The sequence below is a fragment of the Varroa jacobsoni genome, unplaced genomic scaffold, assembly GCF_002532875.2.
Source record: "Varroa jacobsoni isolate VJ856 unplaced genomic scaffold, vjacob_1.0 scaffold_1273, whole genome shotgun sequence".
Classification (NCBI taxonomy): Eukaryota; Metazoa; Arthropoda; class Arachnida; order Mesostigmata; family Varroidae; genus Varroa; species Varroa jacobsoni.
The window spans coordinates 180,335-199,396 of NW_019214175.1; the positions used below are offsets into that span (position 1 = coordinate 180,335).

The window sequence follows — 19,062 nt, forward strand, 5'->3', positions numbered from 1 at the left end:
TATTAAGTATAGGCTCAAATCCGGGCATAGACATACCGACTTCGTTTCGTGCAGGGATCCAAGCGTTTGTCTGGCGGTAAGGCAAATTTAAATTACTGGATGACAATTTCCTTTACTGCTAGAAAAGGCTAAGCCAGCCCTTGGTTAGATTTCATGAAGACACATTTCTGGCAGGGGAAATGGAGGCGGCGAGTGCTTCTGCACTAGTGCGGGGCACCGTCGTTTTGTAATGACCTCATTTCCGTCCGCGATTGCGACGAAGATCGGAGCTATAAACGGTCATGCTGAAAAGCTTCCCAACGAGAGTGAAGTTAGCATTCATTATTACTTAAGTACAAGTACTCAATACGTGGTTAGGCTTAAATTAAGCGAACATTAAACGAACACTATTTACTTCACAGTCGCATGTACCCTAATCGTTTAGGATACCATTTTTGCGCATTGAAATTTTCGTTGGCTGCCGGCAAAGGCCGCTCCTTTGGAACATAGAAAGATTAATCGTCTGTTTGATCTTGTTAATGAAATAGTTTACAGAAGCTGAACGGACTGCATTTGTGGAAGCGCTTTACCCCAATAGCCGGTTATATTACATCAACTGTGAACCCGCTAATTGTTGTAGCTGCTAGATTATGCTAATGTTGAATGTGTAAAAAACGTTTTACAATAATTATGGTGTAAAACGTTTTTTACAGTCTGACACTTGTTCGATAAATATGCTTGTCCAGACTGCAGTTCCATAAATAAACCAAAAACTTGTATTGACTAAGTTCGGCGGGCGACTGGCTTCGAAAAACGCCTCGAACCTCCTGTGGCCGCCATGCTGCTGATCCGATATAACGTTCTTCGGTTACTTGTTTTACTTTTGCGTGGAAGATATCATTTACACGATAAATACCAACTGAGAGCTAATATTTAAGCGGTAATTGACTTGATTGGTCACAATATGCGATAGAGCATTTAATCAAGATTGTGATGTGTGTGTCTATGAATATGTACAAATACGAAAAAACGAACCCTTTCGCTTAGCTAGTATGTCTTTTTTAAATGCAAAACATATGTGTAAAAGACAATTTGTCTGAAAATATTATATATAACTGCCCTTAAAAAATACATTCTGTGCTGTCATAGGCCCTCGATGAAAAAAATATTATCTAACTCAAAAACCGGAGCGTTTTTGCAAGAAATTATTGATTGTTGCGTATGCATTACTGAAACGCAAACAGCAGATTCGTTAATTCTTAATTAACGACAACTTAGATCAAACGGAAAGATGTAAACCGAATCGATCAAGAAAGTAAATTATGTAAATTCTGCAATTATATATTTTAAATACGGCATCTTTATAATTGAATCGTTGATGTGTATCTGTGATAACTTACACGTACATTCTTCTATCCCGCCATATGGTTAAAATCTCCTCAGAGCCGCTAGAAATGATATACTTGTTGAAGTAAAAGTATATGGAACTAAACTTCGTAATATAAAGGAAAATGAAGAAGATATTTAGTTCAGAAAAGTTATTCATTATTGTCCTTGTTAATCTCTCTATCAATATCGTCAATAGGTATAAAATTGGGAATGTCATTAAAAAATAAATTAAACCTCTTTATAATTCATTTGTACTTAATAGAAAGGACGTTCGTGGATCAAAAATAGAAGACACATTCAATAAAATTAGTTATTTCGAAAAAATAATTATAATAAATCATTATAAAATAATAAATTACTCTGCTATGTACCCACACCATCGATTTCAACTAGTTAGAAACACCCAAAAAGGTCTTCAAGGTCAATCGAGGGCGTTTCTGGATCTGACTAGTTTTGTCTACAAAGTCATACGTTACGTACGGAGTGGCGAAATGAACGCAATAACAAATTGAAAAGTATTTTCATATAAACTTACTTTAGCATTTAGTTTAGCGCGGGGCTCGTAAAATTTAACATATTGATCAAACTCTGTAGGATATTAGCTATCATCTGTTTGATACTTGGTTTGGTCCATCACATAACTGCTCGATATTCGAGGGCTTTGATATACAGTTTTTCCTAGTGAAACTGAATAAATACCATTATCCCAGTAAACTGCCGTATACATTCTGTATTTGATGCAATATGCGAGTTTTTACAAATATTAACAAGCGCTTAGAACCGTATCGACAAAAGTGCAGCTTAACTTCTGAAGGAATTCTGTCCTAGCACTCAGGTCACAAACATACACTAACCGTATAACGATAAAAAAAGCATCTCTACCTTTTAAAGCTTTCCATTATAATATTATGAATGTCGTGGGAGATAACTGAAAAAGCTTGATCTAAAAAGCCATTGATAGTAAATAACCGCAAGCAACAAAATGATGGACCAAGTTTATGTTGAGGAGACAATTGTCCGCGTCAACGTTAAAGGTATAACAACTCGGTCTTGAATTTCATGTATAAATATAAAATAAAGAACAAGTATATATGTGTTGAACGTTAGCTCCATTTTGAGGATACCTATTAGGCTAAGAATTAGCATACTAATCGGCCAAATAGGATACAATCTTAGTTTTTACTTCGATCAATTGGGCGTTTGCCATGGCCAGTTGTACCACTGTGAATGCGCTGGGAACAAAAAAAGGTTATATCACTTTTTACCACTGGCCAAATGGAGCTTACAGAGCATAGAAAACAGCTAAGCATTTGTACGAAGCTGAAGCTGAATTCTTGTTGAAACGTTAAAGGGTCGAGTATTTTTCACAGTTATTTCCGTCCAACTGGTTCTATCAAATATCCCGTAAAGTATGTCACTATAAAACGTCGTAGATCTGGTCAAGCGGTGTTGCTCGAATACGGCTGTTGTTATACCATAATAGGTATCAGCAGTCAACGTGACAACAAGACTTTCAACACACAACCTTTTTGTTATTATTATTCCAAAACCTTGTAGGATTATCGTTTTGATCGGTTATGCTCTGGCTCCAGCAGAACTTTTATGGGGTCGATATGTGATCTAGGATAGGAATAGTACATGCTTTAAAAAAGTCCATGTTTCCTAGCATACTTAACGTACTATAGACTGAAGTAATTTTATCTATCATACGTTTTAATCGAAACTTCCCTGACACTGTCTGTTGTTTGTAATTTGTGCTATCCTATATTACTTACACATGTTTCTTATAACTTGATTACCTTGAAACTTAGGTGAATCATAATCATCTACGGGTAACTGTTATACCACTCTTAACTCTATCATACTATGTCCGGTACAATGATGTGGCTAAAAAATCAACAGTACTCCGTAAGCAATAGCTATGCAGTTCAATAAAAAGAAAAATCAAAAATTGTTTTTTTTATGTAAATCAGGTTATATCACTTCGTATATATATGCGAAAAAGCGTAATCGGAAGGCTCTTGGAAAACGCTACTTTGGAAGCCAACGCTTAATATTAAAAAGTATATTTTTATCTTTTTGTCGAGCTAAAATATCATAATACTTTGAACGGTTTCGAAAAACAATTTTACTATCTGACCGATTATAAAATTTAACTTAAAATTTCAGATTTGATTTGATTGAATTGAGATTGATTGAAGCACAATCGCAAGAATCGGTCCATAATAAATTACTAATACTTTGCCCATATACTTATAAGAGATATAACCTTAATCACAAACGTCTAGTAGTAGACAATGATATGCCGAGATCTGAAGTTTAATTATGTAGATCAATTAAGTTACTTATGAAACCACACATCTGGAGATCTTGTACCCAGCTTTCAAGACAAGGTGCTTCTTCAATATATCAAGCGGATGATATACCGAAGGTGTGATTTTGAAAGCTTGATCACATAATTTAGAGATATGCTAAACGAATATCTTATCTAGCGTTAACATGCGATATCGTATTAGAGTTAACGAGTTGCCCCAGTAAAAGACAGAGCCGATTATAAATTCTCACTTTTTTAGTTGATATAATCTATGCTAGCACATGTAGTTATGAGTCAGATTCTGCCCCTCACTTTAACCGTGTTCGGAATTCGCTCGATTTTGCCGTTAGAATCTCTATTTAAACGAAGCAATTTTCGCTATAATGGGGTACTTTTAAGCGGAACAACGCACAACAAGTACAAATGAAACGTATAGCCCAGTCGACCACGCCCGTGGCCATTCGCGTGTTTCTTCACCCAAGCTGTCTTTTTACGATCGCATCGTCAGGAACACAGCACCAACAAGAGACTATCAAAAAGACCGACCCAACCTACTACGAGTACCTTTATGGGACATCTAAGCGCTGTTAAGACCGTAAACAGTGTAAAGCCTGGACATAGTTCAACGACTGCTTGTGTGTAACGCTGGAGGGTACGAATTACTACTGCATAGACATACATTCGTTACTCTTGCATGTCTTAACGTTCTTGCTGTGGAGTCAGCATCACAGGCGTCTAGACAAAGCCCCTTCAGGTACGTTAGCAGGCTTTGTGTCTAATACGCCTGAAACGATCCTCTCTCCAAGTTGGCTCCAACTTGGGAGGTAAACGATCATGGCTAATGTAGCGACAAGAATCCTGCGAGCGAAACGAAAGTATCGTGCGTCGCTGGCCGAATGGTAAACAAAGACGGGTTCGCAAGAGTGATTCACACAGTAACGTTTAAAGGAAAAAACTGCTTGGCATTTCTATCTGTTCTTTGCAGTAGTATGTTTCATCTATATGGATGTGGTGCTTTAATAAATTCTTGAAATTTATTTATTTATCCAGTGCAAAAGTGCTTCGGGTTGCCCGCTAACGTTCGCTGAATATCAGCATCTGGACTATCCGCAGAGCATACGGTTAAACCTATTCTGAGAGGGAGCTCAAAATGTGATCGAGACTTAAACGTTTCCTTGTTATTTGGCTGTATGAGGAAACTCTGTTTAGATATACAAGCCCTTTCTGCAAGAAGGATACGATGTACAAACAGGACAAATAGCGTGACACTAATTAATTCTGACCTACTTCATTAATGCAATCGGAATTACGCTAATATTGGTGCTATAGGATACGTTTGCACGCAACGACAATACATTATCGTCACTGCGTCACAGCGTAATTTCTGCGCAGCTGATCATAATCTGTATTGCGGGGCACAAGAAAATCTGATTGCTGAAAATGTTGGATCACGAGATTATAATAAAGACTATTGATTTTCAGTTTTGCTGTAAATACTTTAGCCGGCAAGGTTTTGAGGTGATTGCTCGCCAAAATGCGTCTCATGGAATGGATGATGGAAGGGTCGTTCGACATCTCCGAGGTTCCATATAGGCATTCGCGAGTAGGTCTGCCTCGGAGGATGGTCTGGATGCTTGCGGCAATATTTTCCATAATCACGTTCATACTAGTAGTCGCTGGAGCAATTCTCACAGCGATTGCGTACACTGAAGTGCGGCCACCTACAGCTGATGATAATTACCAGCGATATCTCGGTTCAGACTACCGCAGAGTTATTGGTGAGTCTTGGAGTTCGCTATGAAAACGACTATGTTAGAAAAAAAAAGATGCGTTTACCCGACACATCATTTTAACTATTGATTTGACCATTATTATTTAAACCTGACAGGCATTTATTACAGCATCTACGGTGCTTTAAAACAGGCTAAAAAAATCACGCAGATGTGATTTGTGAAAAAAAATAACATGATATTTTTATCTCAAAAAAATATATTGCCTTCAGCGTAACGTAGAGAAATGTTGTTGTTCTGCTATGTTCAATAGCTATGGAACTCTTTGAATGCGAAGTAATGCACTTTGTTCAATTGTGGCTTCCAGGTCCGTTGATGATGATCATTTCACTGATGGTTTTCGTTATGGGTATAGCCTATTTACTTGGTCGGAAGATCTCGCACAAGGCGGACAAAAAGCAAATGGCGCTCCTTCGAGAACGCTTGTATCCTCAAACAAGTCTAGTCCGTAATTATATGTTAAGAAATTAGCAATTTTTTTTAACGTTGACATTGGCGTGGTTGCACCTTTTATTATTACTGATATGCTATTGTTAAAATACAAAAATAAGACTCTTTTTAACGTAAAACAGTTCTAATAGCAAACAAACTGTATCGTTCACGCCGTTTAAAACCGATTGCCGATCATATACTGCGAGGTCTTATATGACCCTAAACTAAGGAAGGTCACCGTACTCCTTCTCAAGTTCTGCTTCTAAAATCTACATTATTTATTTAATATAATACGAAAGAGGTGTGCATAACCCACTGTCCCCCTACACCTCACACCAATGCAAACTGTATTTGCCTCAGTCGAATATCCCTTTCGGAAGTAACTCACTTTTAATGTGTATACTAATATGTCACCGGTCACGTGGCTAACAAATAATATACTAATGGGTATTTAAAGTAGTGAGATCAAAACGCCAGCTTGCAAGCTTCAATTGTTACTTTTATTTCGTTATTGCAGCCGCGACAGCAGTCGTCTCCTGGACGGGGTCTGCACGACTCCTCTAAGCGCTCGCTGGACATCCACTGAGTTCGATATCTATCGAATTTACTGCCAAGACAAATAATATTAGTTGATCATACATCGATCATTCAATTCAAATCTATGCATACAGACATAAGAACCCTTATGCATATTCTGTATATAGAACCATTTCATAGAGAAAGCCTTTCAGAAAGGAACTGGCAAACATGGTCTGACAGAAGACCTCAAACATGCGTTAGTGTCCCATAATAAATTACACATACGGCCACACTTATTCGTTTTCTTTTAACAGTAGTAGAAGGTCAAGCTTCTACTGCACGATATAATCTATTTATTCGATCTCTGCCGAAAGTCTGCCGTTTATATCTGAAGTAGTGGTGAAGAAGTGAAAATGAAACGTAGCGGACTTTTTTCTAGATACACTATATCAGGTCTGCAGATATGCCTTGTAGTAGATTTTGGACCGAGCTTTAAAAGTAACGCAGAAAAAATAAAAATACCGCCCTTATAAAACATTTTACAATGAATCTATTAACATTTTCACTGAAAGCAATGGTCTTTGACTGGACCTTCGAATCTGTTAATATAGGGCATCCTAAGTGCAAGACATTGTGAACCTGAGTCAGGTGAGGCTCTTCAATAGCCGGAAGAACGCTTTTTAGCGAAAAAAAAAAAAAGAAAAAAAGGTTAGACTTGTCGTCCGCTTCAATACATTCGGATGTCTACCATCCATCGACTGTGTCGACTTTTGTAGTGCTCCCTAAATTAATCTGAATGTAAGGCAGTTCCAGGTCTCCATGCGTTTCATTATCGCAACGAAAATACCGTACGTACTTTTCAAATTGTTAATGCCTCTGTGTTATATCCACATCAACAAAACGGCCAGCGCCAGTTAATAGGTAACGGCCTATGGAAGACTGCTAGCATTTCCAAAGATGGATACTACTGCATTAGTTATACTGAAAATCGAGATGGTAGAGCTAGGAAGCACGTCGTAAGCATAATCCCATCGCTCGAATGTTTACTTTACCGTAGCGGATACGTTACCGACCAAAGCATTCTTGCAATCGTTCTTCGTTATTCCACCACGACCAGGATAAGTTTGACAAAAAAACAGACCAAGTTGGGCCCCAACTGTATTGCCTTGTGCTACCCGTAAGTCGTTTAAACTAGCGTCAATAGAAAGCCCGCAGCTTCGGTAAATCGAAAGCCTCGAGATCAGTGCCGCTAGATCGAATGGATATTTTTGTCTTTCAATCTCGCTGAAGGCTCTGCTGGTTAAAAAAGATAAAGTGTAAAATATATAGTCTATAGTACGATATTGACAACGCACACACAGGGATACAAGGATCTAGGAGGAGCAGGAGTCTTTAGCTGATTTAGTGCATGGGTGTGTGCTCGAATACGATAATTTATTGACCCATTTCGAGTTATTTTCGATATTCCATACAGTGAAATAACTAGTTAAATGGACATGTTGCCTCAAAGGAGAAATAGGCTAGTAGGTACGTGCCTAATCGACTTCATCGAGGTCTCAGATTATAAAGACTGGCGCGTCTGACACGTAAGTTCTAATGGGAAGCACCACTGTCTGACGCAATGGTCACTTTTTCAAGAGAAACAATTAGGAACGGCTTGAAGCACAGTCGTCGAAATCGCTTCGTTGAGGGTAAACAGATCTGAACCTACATTTTTGGCCACGACGATCGGTGGTTCCGAAGATACTTTGTCTTTAAGCTATATTCCGTCGCGTTTCAAGCGTGAAGCAAAACGGTGGCTTCTCTAATATTTGTTTTATTCTATTTGTTTTGTTCTAGAGCGTTGCGGCTCAGAACAATTTATATTGTCACAATGAAAAGACTTGTGGATGAAAAATCCACACAAATGCGGTGGACTTTTATTAATGTATACACTCCTACATAATGTAGCTGGGGGAGTAGACAGAGCAGATTTGCAGATGAGAAAATGATGGCCGCAAAATGTACAAGACAGAAATATGCTTCTCCTGAAACCCCAGCCCCAACTGCAAATCCATTATACACGTGCGATTTGTTACCACTATATAGATATATCGGTCTAAACCCTTTCTTCTGTATCAGCCCTTTTTAGCCTAACACTTAGAAATCCTCAATAACACAGTACGTTGTAATTTGTCGAGGGGCAAGACTGGCATTATCAGCATCTTCATCGCCACCGTGATCATCAGCAACAACAATAGGAATAGTTATTTCTACGAGTAAGAAATCCGTTCCCACGCGATCCTTTACGTTCGCTGGCGTTAATACTATCTCTTTGACTACCTAAAGTGACGATATGCTTACGATACTACCACGGTCATCATGCGGACCAAATAAATATGTCCAACCGTATGTTTTCCGTAGTTGAGCAAGCGAACGCTAAACAGAGAGCAAATGTTCACTCTATGAGAGGGGCTATGACGAACACTCCCTTGCCATGACGGCGATGTACGAGTCGACTGATAGGCCGCCAGGTCGGCAAATGTCGCTAAGGCATGTTTGACACGCCAGACTAGTCCGCTGCTGGAGTTGGATGGCCCTTACGCTGCGCTTATCTACGTCGGAGCTCAGCTCTCTTCGTTACGCCTCCCATTGTCCTAAGGCCGGTTCCTAAAGATTAAACAGTGGCAAAGGGCCACAGACGTGGATCTCGATTGCGAACATGCTAAGGCTCTCGAACAAAATCTAGTAATTCGTATTAGCCTTGTGTGAGCTAAACCACTGCCGTAAGATACAAACAAATCATAGAAGTGTCACCGCCAGACCTCGTATCTCCACAAAATTATTCGGTGCAAAAAGGGAGGCTACCGAAAAAAAGCTAAAAACAGAAAAGGATAAGATCGGATAATACAAGTCCGACTTGGTCTACTCTGTCTTAGATACGCCCCGTTCCGTGAGTAGAATATATTGTGTGACTGATTTCAGTAGCCCCGCCCTATTGGGCTATGGAAAGTGATAGGAATCGAAAGCAGTCGATAGTGCTCAGGTGGGACAAAAACCCCTTAGGATTGTGAGCTTTTACGGAAAAGTGTGATCGGTAGACGGAGACGCGCCGCGTTTATACCTGTATTGTAAATGACCAAATCACATGTTTTGAACTAAGAATGCCGTTGGGCTGCGTGCATAACAAGAAATGTGAAATAGTTCGAAAATGTTAGAAAAGAACGTATATCGGATTATAGGATAGCCCTTACATATAAATAACTTGATAAAGCAAAGTAGAAGCTTTACCCCTGGTATTTCTCCAAGTTATCATTCCGAACAATCTCTTGTTGCTGCTCTAATTGTTTTAAACGAATATAATTGTATTTCAAGCGTTTTACCATAAACCGTTGCAAAGAGTGTGAACCCCAGCTAGACGAAGTGAACCGCAAATTTCACACGCGATTGCCATTGCAGACGAACGAATTGCCTGAACAGGGCGCGTAAATTTGACAACCGATAGCCTGGTGCAATCGAATGTTTATGTGTGCGCTGTAATTGGGTCTGTTGGTACCATATTAAAGTGGTGTTCGAACCAAATTATGGGACAATGGACATCTGCCTTCTGCCTAATGGTTTAGCCCGCCTCTTTGCCGATACGCGTGCTATGGGAACGTCCTATGTTCTTAGAATAGACTTGGAAAAGGACTCTTAGTCAAGTTGCTTTGCATTGGTTTAGCACAGTTTGACTTACGTTACATGTCCAAAGACATCTACTCTCTATGCAACATAAAACATACTGTTAGGACCATGAGAGGGCGTTAGTTACAGGAAATACGCTCATTTCACACAAGAACGAGCCCCATCAAAATTTTTTCGACTATTGATCATTTGTCTTGGGTTTTAAAAATATATTTGCACTATCATGCAGCAAACAGGATATAATAATAGCGGCAATAGAAATAATATATATGCCATCTGGGCGCTGCTTTTTAATCAGCTACTTGTCTAAAATCATACTGATGCCGATGATGAAAGGGGTTCTTGAATAGATCATTTCCAAGTAGACGAAACTTCCTGAAGCCTTTTGACCTGGGAGCGCATGACGTGTGATCATTCCTAGGAGTGCGTACATTCGACAAACTGAAATAGGAATATAGGAAGGTGGACATTTTCGTAGTTTTGAACGGTTTAGGATCTATGAGTCATCCTCGGGTACCATTAATGTAGTCATAACTTAGTATAGAAGCTCACACCTGGACAAACAAAATTGCGTCTCGACATTAAATTGCAAAGAAAAGATTTAGCAACCAGCTACGTTTTACTGTCGTTCATAATAGGCTAGCTTTGAACGGTCTGGGAATTTGAGTGGGGTTCGAGGAGTATCTGCGATGAGTGATTATTGGAAGCTTAACGGGAGAAGCCTTAAGAGAAATGACATTTTAAAGTACTGCTGAATCATAGTCTCTAGTATATCAAAGAAAAGTGGGAGGTCTCTCGAAGTGATTTGTTGTTAAAATATCGTTCGTATATTTTGTGATGAATACAGTTTTCGCGGGAGAGTTACTAAAGGATTGTTTCAGTCAAGACGTCTTAGACAAACCTTGAAAAAAAGCAATTTTATCGATCAGAAAGATCATGGCGACTGTCTCGCGAGTTACATGGAAAAAAACGTAATAACTTTACCAGCATAATCAAAATAATATACCACTCACCAAGTGAACTGTTTGGAATTATTAATTACGTACGCTTTCGATTGGCGTGTGTACGTGCAGCGTACCCATAGTATCGGACCCTAGCGACTTACAGCGGCAAAACGTTTCAAAGCATCGAAACAGACGGCAGGGAGACTATGTCTAGGATTCATACTTGACAAATCAATCTCAAAGTGGGAGCCGTTTATTTGGGGAACGATTGAAAAGAACATGTTGACCTAAATAGGAGCGGACGAGTGTTTTCTTTTTTTTCATTCTAGGGCTCATTGAAGCACTTTGTATATATAGGCATGCGTTGTTGGTTGTGCCAGTCGCTCGTTTCAACTTAACATAAACTATATCCTACATAGAAACAAACTGTATTCTTAACGAGTAAAGTTTGTTTTGAATTTCAAACCATCATATTGCACCCATCGTTCAGTGATCAATCTATTAAATCGTAAATATACTATGACTACGTTAATGACATACGTACGCCCTAATTGTCTCAGAAGCTAAAATTTGAAGAACAACAAGCTGCTATTGTAAATACTTATGCATCGTTGATATTTGTCGAGATAATTTCTCAGTCATACATCAGTGAAATTGCACTTTTGTCTCCAGGAAATTTCCACACTCTCTAAAGGAGAGCTTTTGCGATTGTGCAGGTGGCCTGGAGATATCGTTGTTAGATTAACATAGCATGTAGTATTTCTTTTTGCTTCTATTTCGTTGCCAGTTAGTCTTGCCTTTTGGAGACTCGTGAGCTTTACTGTCAACTGGACACAACCGTAAAAACGATAGGTCTCAGCAACGAAAGGTATTTTCCGTTGGATAAACTTCGATCGCTTTTGGATTTCGTAAAATCTCTCGTGTGCAGACGTGTGCGTGTACACGAACGAGTCTGTTGATGAGAAAATATCATGGTGATCTTTCGTTGTAGCAGATAAATCTAGGTAAATATCCTGCTGTTCGACGAATATGGCTACTCCAGTTAGTAGTCTCGACACAAACACAGACGCGCATGGTTGAGCTTGAAACGGACACAATCATGTATTGAAAAAAAAAAAAAAAAAAAAAAAAAAAGAAATTCATGAAATGATAATTAGTAGAGTAATATATTTGCTCATTTTCTCTTCGCTATTGCTGTTCAAGTTAGTCAGTAAGGATGATGAATTCAGAAAGTTTACTCACACCGTTAGCTCGATAGAGCTTCAGTCTTCAGAGCGATGTGAAGATCACTCAAGAGAAAACTCATTGAGCTTTGTCTGCAGTCTTACTTAGAGCAAGATTTGTATCACTTTATCGACCGATTCATTCAATGTCCGTTTCACGTATGCTAAATAAATGCCCAGACATTCCGAGCACCTGTCAGGTAATGATATATTATTACAATTATATTAGGTCATGTAAAGGACCATAACACGGATGTACTTGCATCGACAGCGGTTGTTTTCGTAATTCATTTCGGCGGTGATCGACATTGAGAGCAAAATTTTCAAGTTACTTGGTGACCGTATATTCCTAAAATTAGAAAAAAAAGAAACAAGGGGGAAGCGAAGAATCATTGAATTATTTCAAACGGTGCATTGTGTCGCGAGGTTACGTGGCCTAAGTTCTGCATCCTAAAAATGGATCTGCGTAAGTGGATTGATTTTTCGGCTGAGGTCGCCCTTCTCTTAATATGACTTCGAAGTGTCCTTTTCTGACCTATGTAAATCTATCCACTTGATGTCTTGCTCCGATTAGCAGGTGGAAACTTCGTTGCTATATCGTGAGAATTTTTTTTTCACACGATCTTCGGAATATGCGCATTATTTATATAAAAATAGCGTTACGCAGATCTATTGTATAGTTGTTCGTTTGTGGATTATCATATACAAAGGAAGGAGGAATCTATATCGGTACGTAATATTTGAACATAAATTCCGACCATAGAAAAGGAAACGATCGATGACATATTTTTCCATCTATGCTAGCAAGCGACAATAAGGTTACGAGCGATAAAAGCATCACATTATAGATTCTGATGCGTCTGAACTACGGCGAGACGGGGATTTCGGTTTCCCAATTTTCCTATTTTGTATCCATAAGCGATTTTTTTCCACTATTTCTCTCGCCGGATTAGAACGTTTGTCTCATACCGAAAGTAGCAACGCACGGCCTGAATAATTAGCCAAAATAAACAGCTCGTTATTTTCGTTCAATATATTTTCTATCGTTAGTAACTTCAAATTCACTTAAGTTGCATAACTGCATGATATACGTCAAGGCTGGCAAGCATATTAGATAAATATGCAACGGTTTTCATAGCAGAACTACGCAATAAAGTGCACAGGTTTTATTCAGAAAGTAGAAAATTTTTTGTCATTTTAAAAAATAGCAAATTGATTATTATTTTATTTAGCATTTGAATTTTCTAATTGTACCTTGTATAAATGAGTGACTTTAACCAACTAGAAATATTGGCGTCGATTCAACTTCATTTCCGTTAGCAACTGTTAACGTATAGATTACTTCCAATATATATTAATGTGCAGCTTCAGCCTCCTTATCTCTCCAATTATATTTATTAACGTCCCTTAAATTAGGACGATGACAAAGAAGATTTTTACTGGCAGAATACGAAAGAGCTTTTCAGGAGTTGACTACTATCGCAGAGCTACTGCGTATTAGTTAACGCGTATAAAATATATATATATATATATAACATCTCGAATGCTGGACACATTGGGTGAAAATAAAAATACGTTAGCCGTATGGATAGGCTCTTGTTGTCCTTGTATTAATGTGCCTAGTGGCATCCAAGTTCTAGGCCTTCTACGAGTTTCCAAAACTTTTGAGCCTGACAAAGCCTAGCATAATTAGTATGTAAAATACATATAAAAGAACTGTGAATTTTTGCGCGAAACATTTAAATAACGAGAACCTTACCCAGGTTATGTGTGTACTAATTTGTAGGCTAAGCAGTCTATAACGTGCCTCTCGCAACGTGAGATTCGGTTGATTTTGCAGTTTGTGATCCCGAGATGGGGCTAAACATGTCTTCGGATAGCATCTTGCTATCGCGGATTTCGTATCGACATTCACGAGTCGGTAATCTCCCCTACATCGTCTACTTTTCCGGATGCCTTGCCACTTTGGCCTGTTCGCTCCTGATAGCCGGGGCGATCATGATGGCAATTGTCTTCACAGAGGTTCGACCGCCAACGGATGATGAAAATTATCAACGATATATCGGAGCTGATTTCCGTCGCGTTATCGGTAAGCATCGACAAGCAGACCATTCTGATATAGTCGTTCTACCTTATAGCTCTGACGAGTTAAGAGCTAAAAGACTTTGATCTTGACCACCTAACACACGAAATGCCAACTTCCGTTAAGAGCAGACCTAATGTGTCAATCATCTGTCCACCTCACCAGCTCGATGGATATCGCTTTAATATACGCGTATATCCCACACTTATATGTTTTATGCCAGCAACACATAGAAATTGTGGGATTAGTAAATATCTATATATTGTAGCTAATGAATGAAGTAGTTACCTAACCTTTTCTCGTCCAGGTCCCCTTATGATGGTCATGGCGTCGTTAATGCTACTTCTGGGTTGTGGCGTAACGCTTCTGGGATATACATCGGCGCAAACCGATCGTAAGGAAATACAGAAATACGTAGACGCCGAAATGCAGAGCCTTCCGGTTAGTACCAAATTCAACTCAACAATCTCGTACTTAACATTACTTAAACGTCACTCGTATGACAATGTGTATATAATATGGATACAGAACGAATCAACTAGAAACACTGCATTTATATTCTAAAAGCTTGTCTATGAAATATAGGGCATTTCCAGGTTTTCTGTGGTTCCCATATTGTTATTATTATATCACACTAAGCCTATATGACGCTAACTAGAATTTTGCTTACTGATTATGCCCTCAAATATAAATAGAATAATTCAGATAAGAGTAAGTATCTTAGACATGATGTTTGTTAGACAAAAGTTTTTGTTTTTTTTTTTTTTAATGAAAATTGAATATTTCATTAAGGTCTATCATTCTGGTGGGACCTGTGTTAGCTTGACACAAATACAAGTACCCTACAACATTCCTACTCCAAGATACATGGGTATGCTTACGATGTTGTCAATGATTTACCAAAATGAGGTAATTTTTCGACCACCAAATCTTGTGTACTTAAAGTATTGTGACATCTTCTACGCGAGCTGTAACTACGTTTCCACTGTGGCAGTGCAATCGATGAATTGGAAAATGTATTGATGATAAAATAATTTTAGCATCTTCTATGCCTCGTGTATAAGCAATGAAACGGTTTCAGCCAGCGGTCAGGGGTAAGCGGGGAAGATCAACATTAACCATCTCTGTTACAAGCCAATGTACATGTGTAGCCTTTCACATATGATGACTCAGTTGTTAGAACTTTAACGTTAAGCAAGCACATGTTGAGACGAAGCAATAGAGAAATATAACAACAATAAGAAGAAGAAGAAAAATACAAATTTTTATTAAATAGATTTATTTGCGAAAAAGAGAACTATCTAAAATAAGCGAACGTGTTTAACATAATTTTATTTCAACATGGCTTCCAGGTGCATCAGAGCGGATACCCTTATACGAAGTAGCACCGGATCGACTTCTACGGTAACGAATAATATGGTCAGCGACATAGTGTACAATTCCATTTAGCATGCATTGACGATATCCGCTGCCTTTCCGAGTGAAATAGTAAGAAAACCGTTCTAGACCGTGACGTTCATTTCGCTAAACAAAAAAGAACCCTATTCCCTTCAGCCATATAGGAGAGGAGCTAAAATTGTCACGCCTTCACACTGTCCACTCGTTCAGTATAATGCAAATTGTCTACGGTAAACTCTATATAAGCTAAGTTCTTCTATATCATCAGCTTTGAGCGCGACCCGTCAGCAGTATCTGCAACTACTTGGCCAGATGATTGGGCGTCAATTCATTGATTACATAGTGGTTGTTTGTAGGTCTGGCTTGCGGAGGAAGCAGATTAGTACAGTTGCCAGTGCGCGTGTTATTTGTGGTCGGCCACGCAATCTGACTTTTCTATAGTTTCAATGTTTGTTTTTGATTTTGAGCGATGTGGTGAAACTATACTGAAAAGCAATATTTAATATCGACGTATTGATACTGTAGACTTTGCAAGCGGACGAAAGACATCTCCGAGTAGATCTGCTTTGTTTAGAGAGGAGCATTTGAGCAGCGATGGCAAACTGAGCCACGGCGATTCTCCCAAATTTTGACCATAGAGAACTTTTGATTTGTCTGTTTATCTAGGCCAAGTTACTCTGATGTGAGATAGGGCAAATATATTGATTCTTACAAGCCGGATTAAGCAAAGAATCGAAGCAGCAAAACGCATAGGGGCCCATGAAATTATATATATGTATAAACCTAAAGGAAGAGATTATTGAATAAGATACAAAAAAAAACTTTGTACTACTAGTCCTATCGAGGAATTAATTATGTTTACGTAGCGCACACTATCAACGTGTTTACACTCTATCGAATTTTCAGTATATACGCGAATATAAATGCTGTATAAAGTTAGAAATCTGTATTTTCTCAATTGTAAGCATGTCATAGGCAATCGACATAAAGCATAATCATCCAACCGTAAATTTGAATAAAAATACACGATTTTTTTTAAGTCAATCTGCATGTGAACTTAATTAACATTATGTAATAAAATCGGGTAGATATATGGATATCTATTTTTGAATTGTTTCAGGGCAAAAGAATTCCATAAGGGCCAACTTTTAGGCCATGTTCAATGTTGAAAAGTTTGAAAAATTCTGAAATAGGATCTGCGCGATCAAATTGTTTCTTAACCAAGTCCGTACAAGCTTATCATGGTACAAGCGGCCCGTCGCAGTTCCTATAATCGTATGGAGTGAAATACTATAGCAATGACTCGCAAAACACGAAAAATATAATCAAATAATAAAAAAAAGTATATTCTAACTTACCCAGCTATCGAGCAATGGCGTTCAGTATTAAGTATGTTTTATTTATTTGAGGACATACTCTCATTCGTAATTGACATATGAGTCGTTCACTGATTATATATACCTACACACTCCCTAGGAATACCAAGCTCCCTTTTACAGGGAATCCGCAGCGAACGATACACAGTGTGCTGACGGAGAAAATTATTCATAGGTATTTATAAGCTGTGTCGGATTTGAGACATGGTGAACTGGGATTAGAAAAGAAAACTATCAATAAATTCTCTCAGATTACGTCGTGAATTATGAAGCCGTTTGATTTAAAGATGGGAGTATGGGCAAAATCTGCAGGACGTTGCCTGCAGCTTTAGACGGTGCCACCGGACATCGGGCAGAGCGATATTCAATATATACTGACCAACTGATCATGTCTGTAACCGACCAAGATCATTACTATTTTATCTAGCTACCGACGTAAGTGACCGAATGCGCACAACGGAAATAGGAGAACTTTGGATTCGAAATCAAAAGAGATTTGTGGGGCAGCTGTAGGCAACATCAGAAAATAGCTAATTAACACGTTTTTTTTCTTGTGTCTTATTACCTACACAGTTCATATTCTTCGCGCCTTGTTAACTCACTTTCCTCCTATTGTATGATAAATTGATGATGTTCTGCAAGAATATAATGTAGTGGATAATAAGTGTATACTTCTTATTAGCAGACGGAGCTGTAGGATAAGACTCCTTGGCTCTCTGCCATTTTTTTTCTATGAGAGTTAACCGTCTGGTTCTGTTGATTTTGATTCCAGCCAGTAGCCGGGACTATGTAGTAACTTCAGACATAGGCAAACACAGTCGTACTAGTGGTACATACACGTATTCATATTTGAATAGGATAAATTGAAATGCTATAATCTGGAGAAATGTATACGCTGAACCTAATTACAGAGTGAATGATAACCGGGTGAAATCATCGTCGTCCAAATTTTTGTTCTATATAACATACCTAAAGTATAAGTCTTGTTTATAGTTTATACTTATGTTATAGTTTAACAAGTTCATGAGATAAATTTCACTTTGGTAACCGCCAACATAAATGTGTATTTCACTTGTTAATCCTATCTGAAGACCTGAGCTCGAGCTGTTGAAGTGCACAAAAAGGTTTCCAAGACGTTGTCTTACAACTTTTCGCAGCTATAAGTAGGGGCCATATTATCTGCTACATGTTGCTATATCTGCATACTCTTTCTGGCTGAAGTACCAGCCCGGTGCGAAGAAAATCTGTGACCTTCTAATACCACTAAATGGAACTTTAATGGATGGTATGATACCTCTTTCGTTGACACCGTGTGCGTTATTTATATTGTGTGAGTTCTTGGAAAACACAAAAACTTCCACGATTACTCTGTGCCGTCCAAGGTGTTTTGTGAAAATGAAGTACAAGCAATATTTTTGCAGTCCAGAGCTAGTCGCCTTCATGCTAGAAGCCAGCCAGCCAGTCGTCTAATGGAAAGCATAACGGCGATATCGGACGTAAAGCTCGAAACATAGAGGACTAGTCGCAAAAAATCTCCGAATCCCATATTGTTTCAATCAAAGGTGGTGAAATACACCTTTAGTAGAAATGTACTGAAAGCGGTAATAGGATCAAGTGTACATTATTATTAGGATTGAAACATTTGCTTCAAATAATTGAAAATTTCATTATGTTATTACATTTTGCCGTTTAAATGCTTCGAAGCTCTAGTAAAACTGTGCAGTTGTGTGATCATTGGTTATATACTACTGGGAGTTAATTGAGTTTCTTCACGGAGTAATGGGTTCAGGGTGGGAAATGTCGTTCAGTACTGAGCACCAATAGTCGGGAATTAGGTTTATGCCAAGAGGTGACTGCGCCCTAGAACCCCAAGTAGAATAATAAATGTTTGTAATTACCGAAGTTGTTGAGCATGAACCTCTTTATCACCTCAATGAGAAGTTCCTCAAAGT

General features: G+C 38.5%; 2 protein-coding genes across 7 annotated transcripts; both read left to right on the top strand.

Annotated features, from left to right (window-relative positions):
- The first annotated feature begins 4,344 nt into the window (after positions 1-4,344).
- LOC111268273 (uncharacterized) lies at positions 4,345-6,715 on the top strand. 4 transcript variants are annotated; one of them, XM_022847164.1, is made up of 4 exons: positions 4,345-4,436; positions 5,165-5,460; positions 5,780-5,916; positions 6,422-6,715. In XM_022847164.1, the coding sequence occupies exons 2-4, from the start codon at positions 5,217-5,219 to the stop codon at positions 6,488-6,490; spliced, it is 450 nt and encodes a 149-aa protein (XP_022702899.1). In that variant the 5' UTR covers positions 4,345-4,436; positions 5,165-5,216; the 3' UTR covers positions 6,491-6,715. The 4 variants fall into 4 exon arrangements, with proteins under 4 accessions (XP_022702899.1, XP_022702898.1, XP_022702900.1 ...); XM_022847163.2 differs by lacking the exon at positions 4,345-4,436 and adding an exon at positions 4,446-4,581; XM_022847165.2 differs by lacking the exon at positions 4,345-4,436 and adding an exon at positions 4,524-4,669 and having other exon boundaries at positions 5,780-5,920.
- A 2,218-nt stretch (positions 6,716-8,933) lies between these two features.
- Positions 8,934-16,778, top strand: LOC111268274 (uncharacterized). 3 transcript variants are annotated; one of them, XM_022847166.2, is made up of 4 exons: positions 8,934-9,355; positions 14,094-14,342; positions 14,644-14,777; positions 15,689-16,778. In XM_022847166.2, the coding sequence occupies exons 2-4, from the start codon at positions 14,108-14,110 to the stop codon at positions 15,719-15,721; spliced, it is 402 nt and encodes a 133-aa protein (XP_022702901.1). In that variant the 5' UTR covers positions 8,934-9,355; positions 14,094-14,107; the 3' UTR covers positions 15,722-16,778. The 3 variants fall into 3 exon arrangements, with proteins under 3 accessions (XP_022702901.1, XP_022702903.1, XP_022702902.1); XM_022847168.2 differs by lacking the exon at positions 8,934-9,355 and adding an exon at positions 9,371-9,448; XM_022847167.2 differs by lacking the exon at positions 8,934-9,355 and adding an exon at positions 12,888-12,982.
- The last annotated feature ends 2,284 nt before the right edge of the window (positions 16,779-19,062 follow it).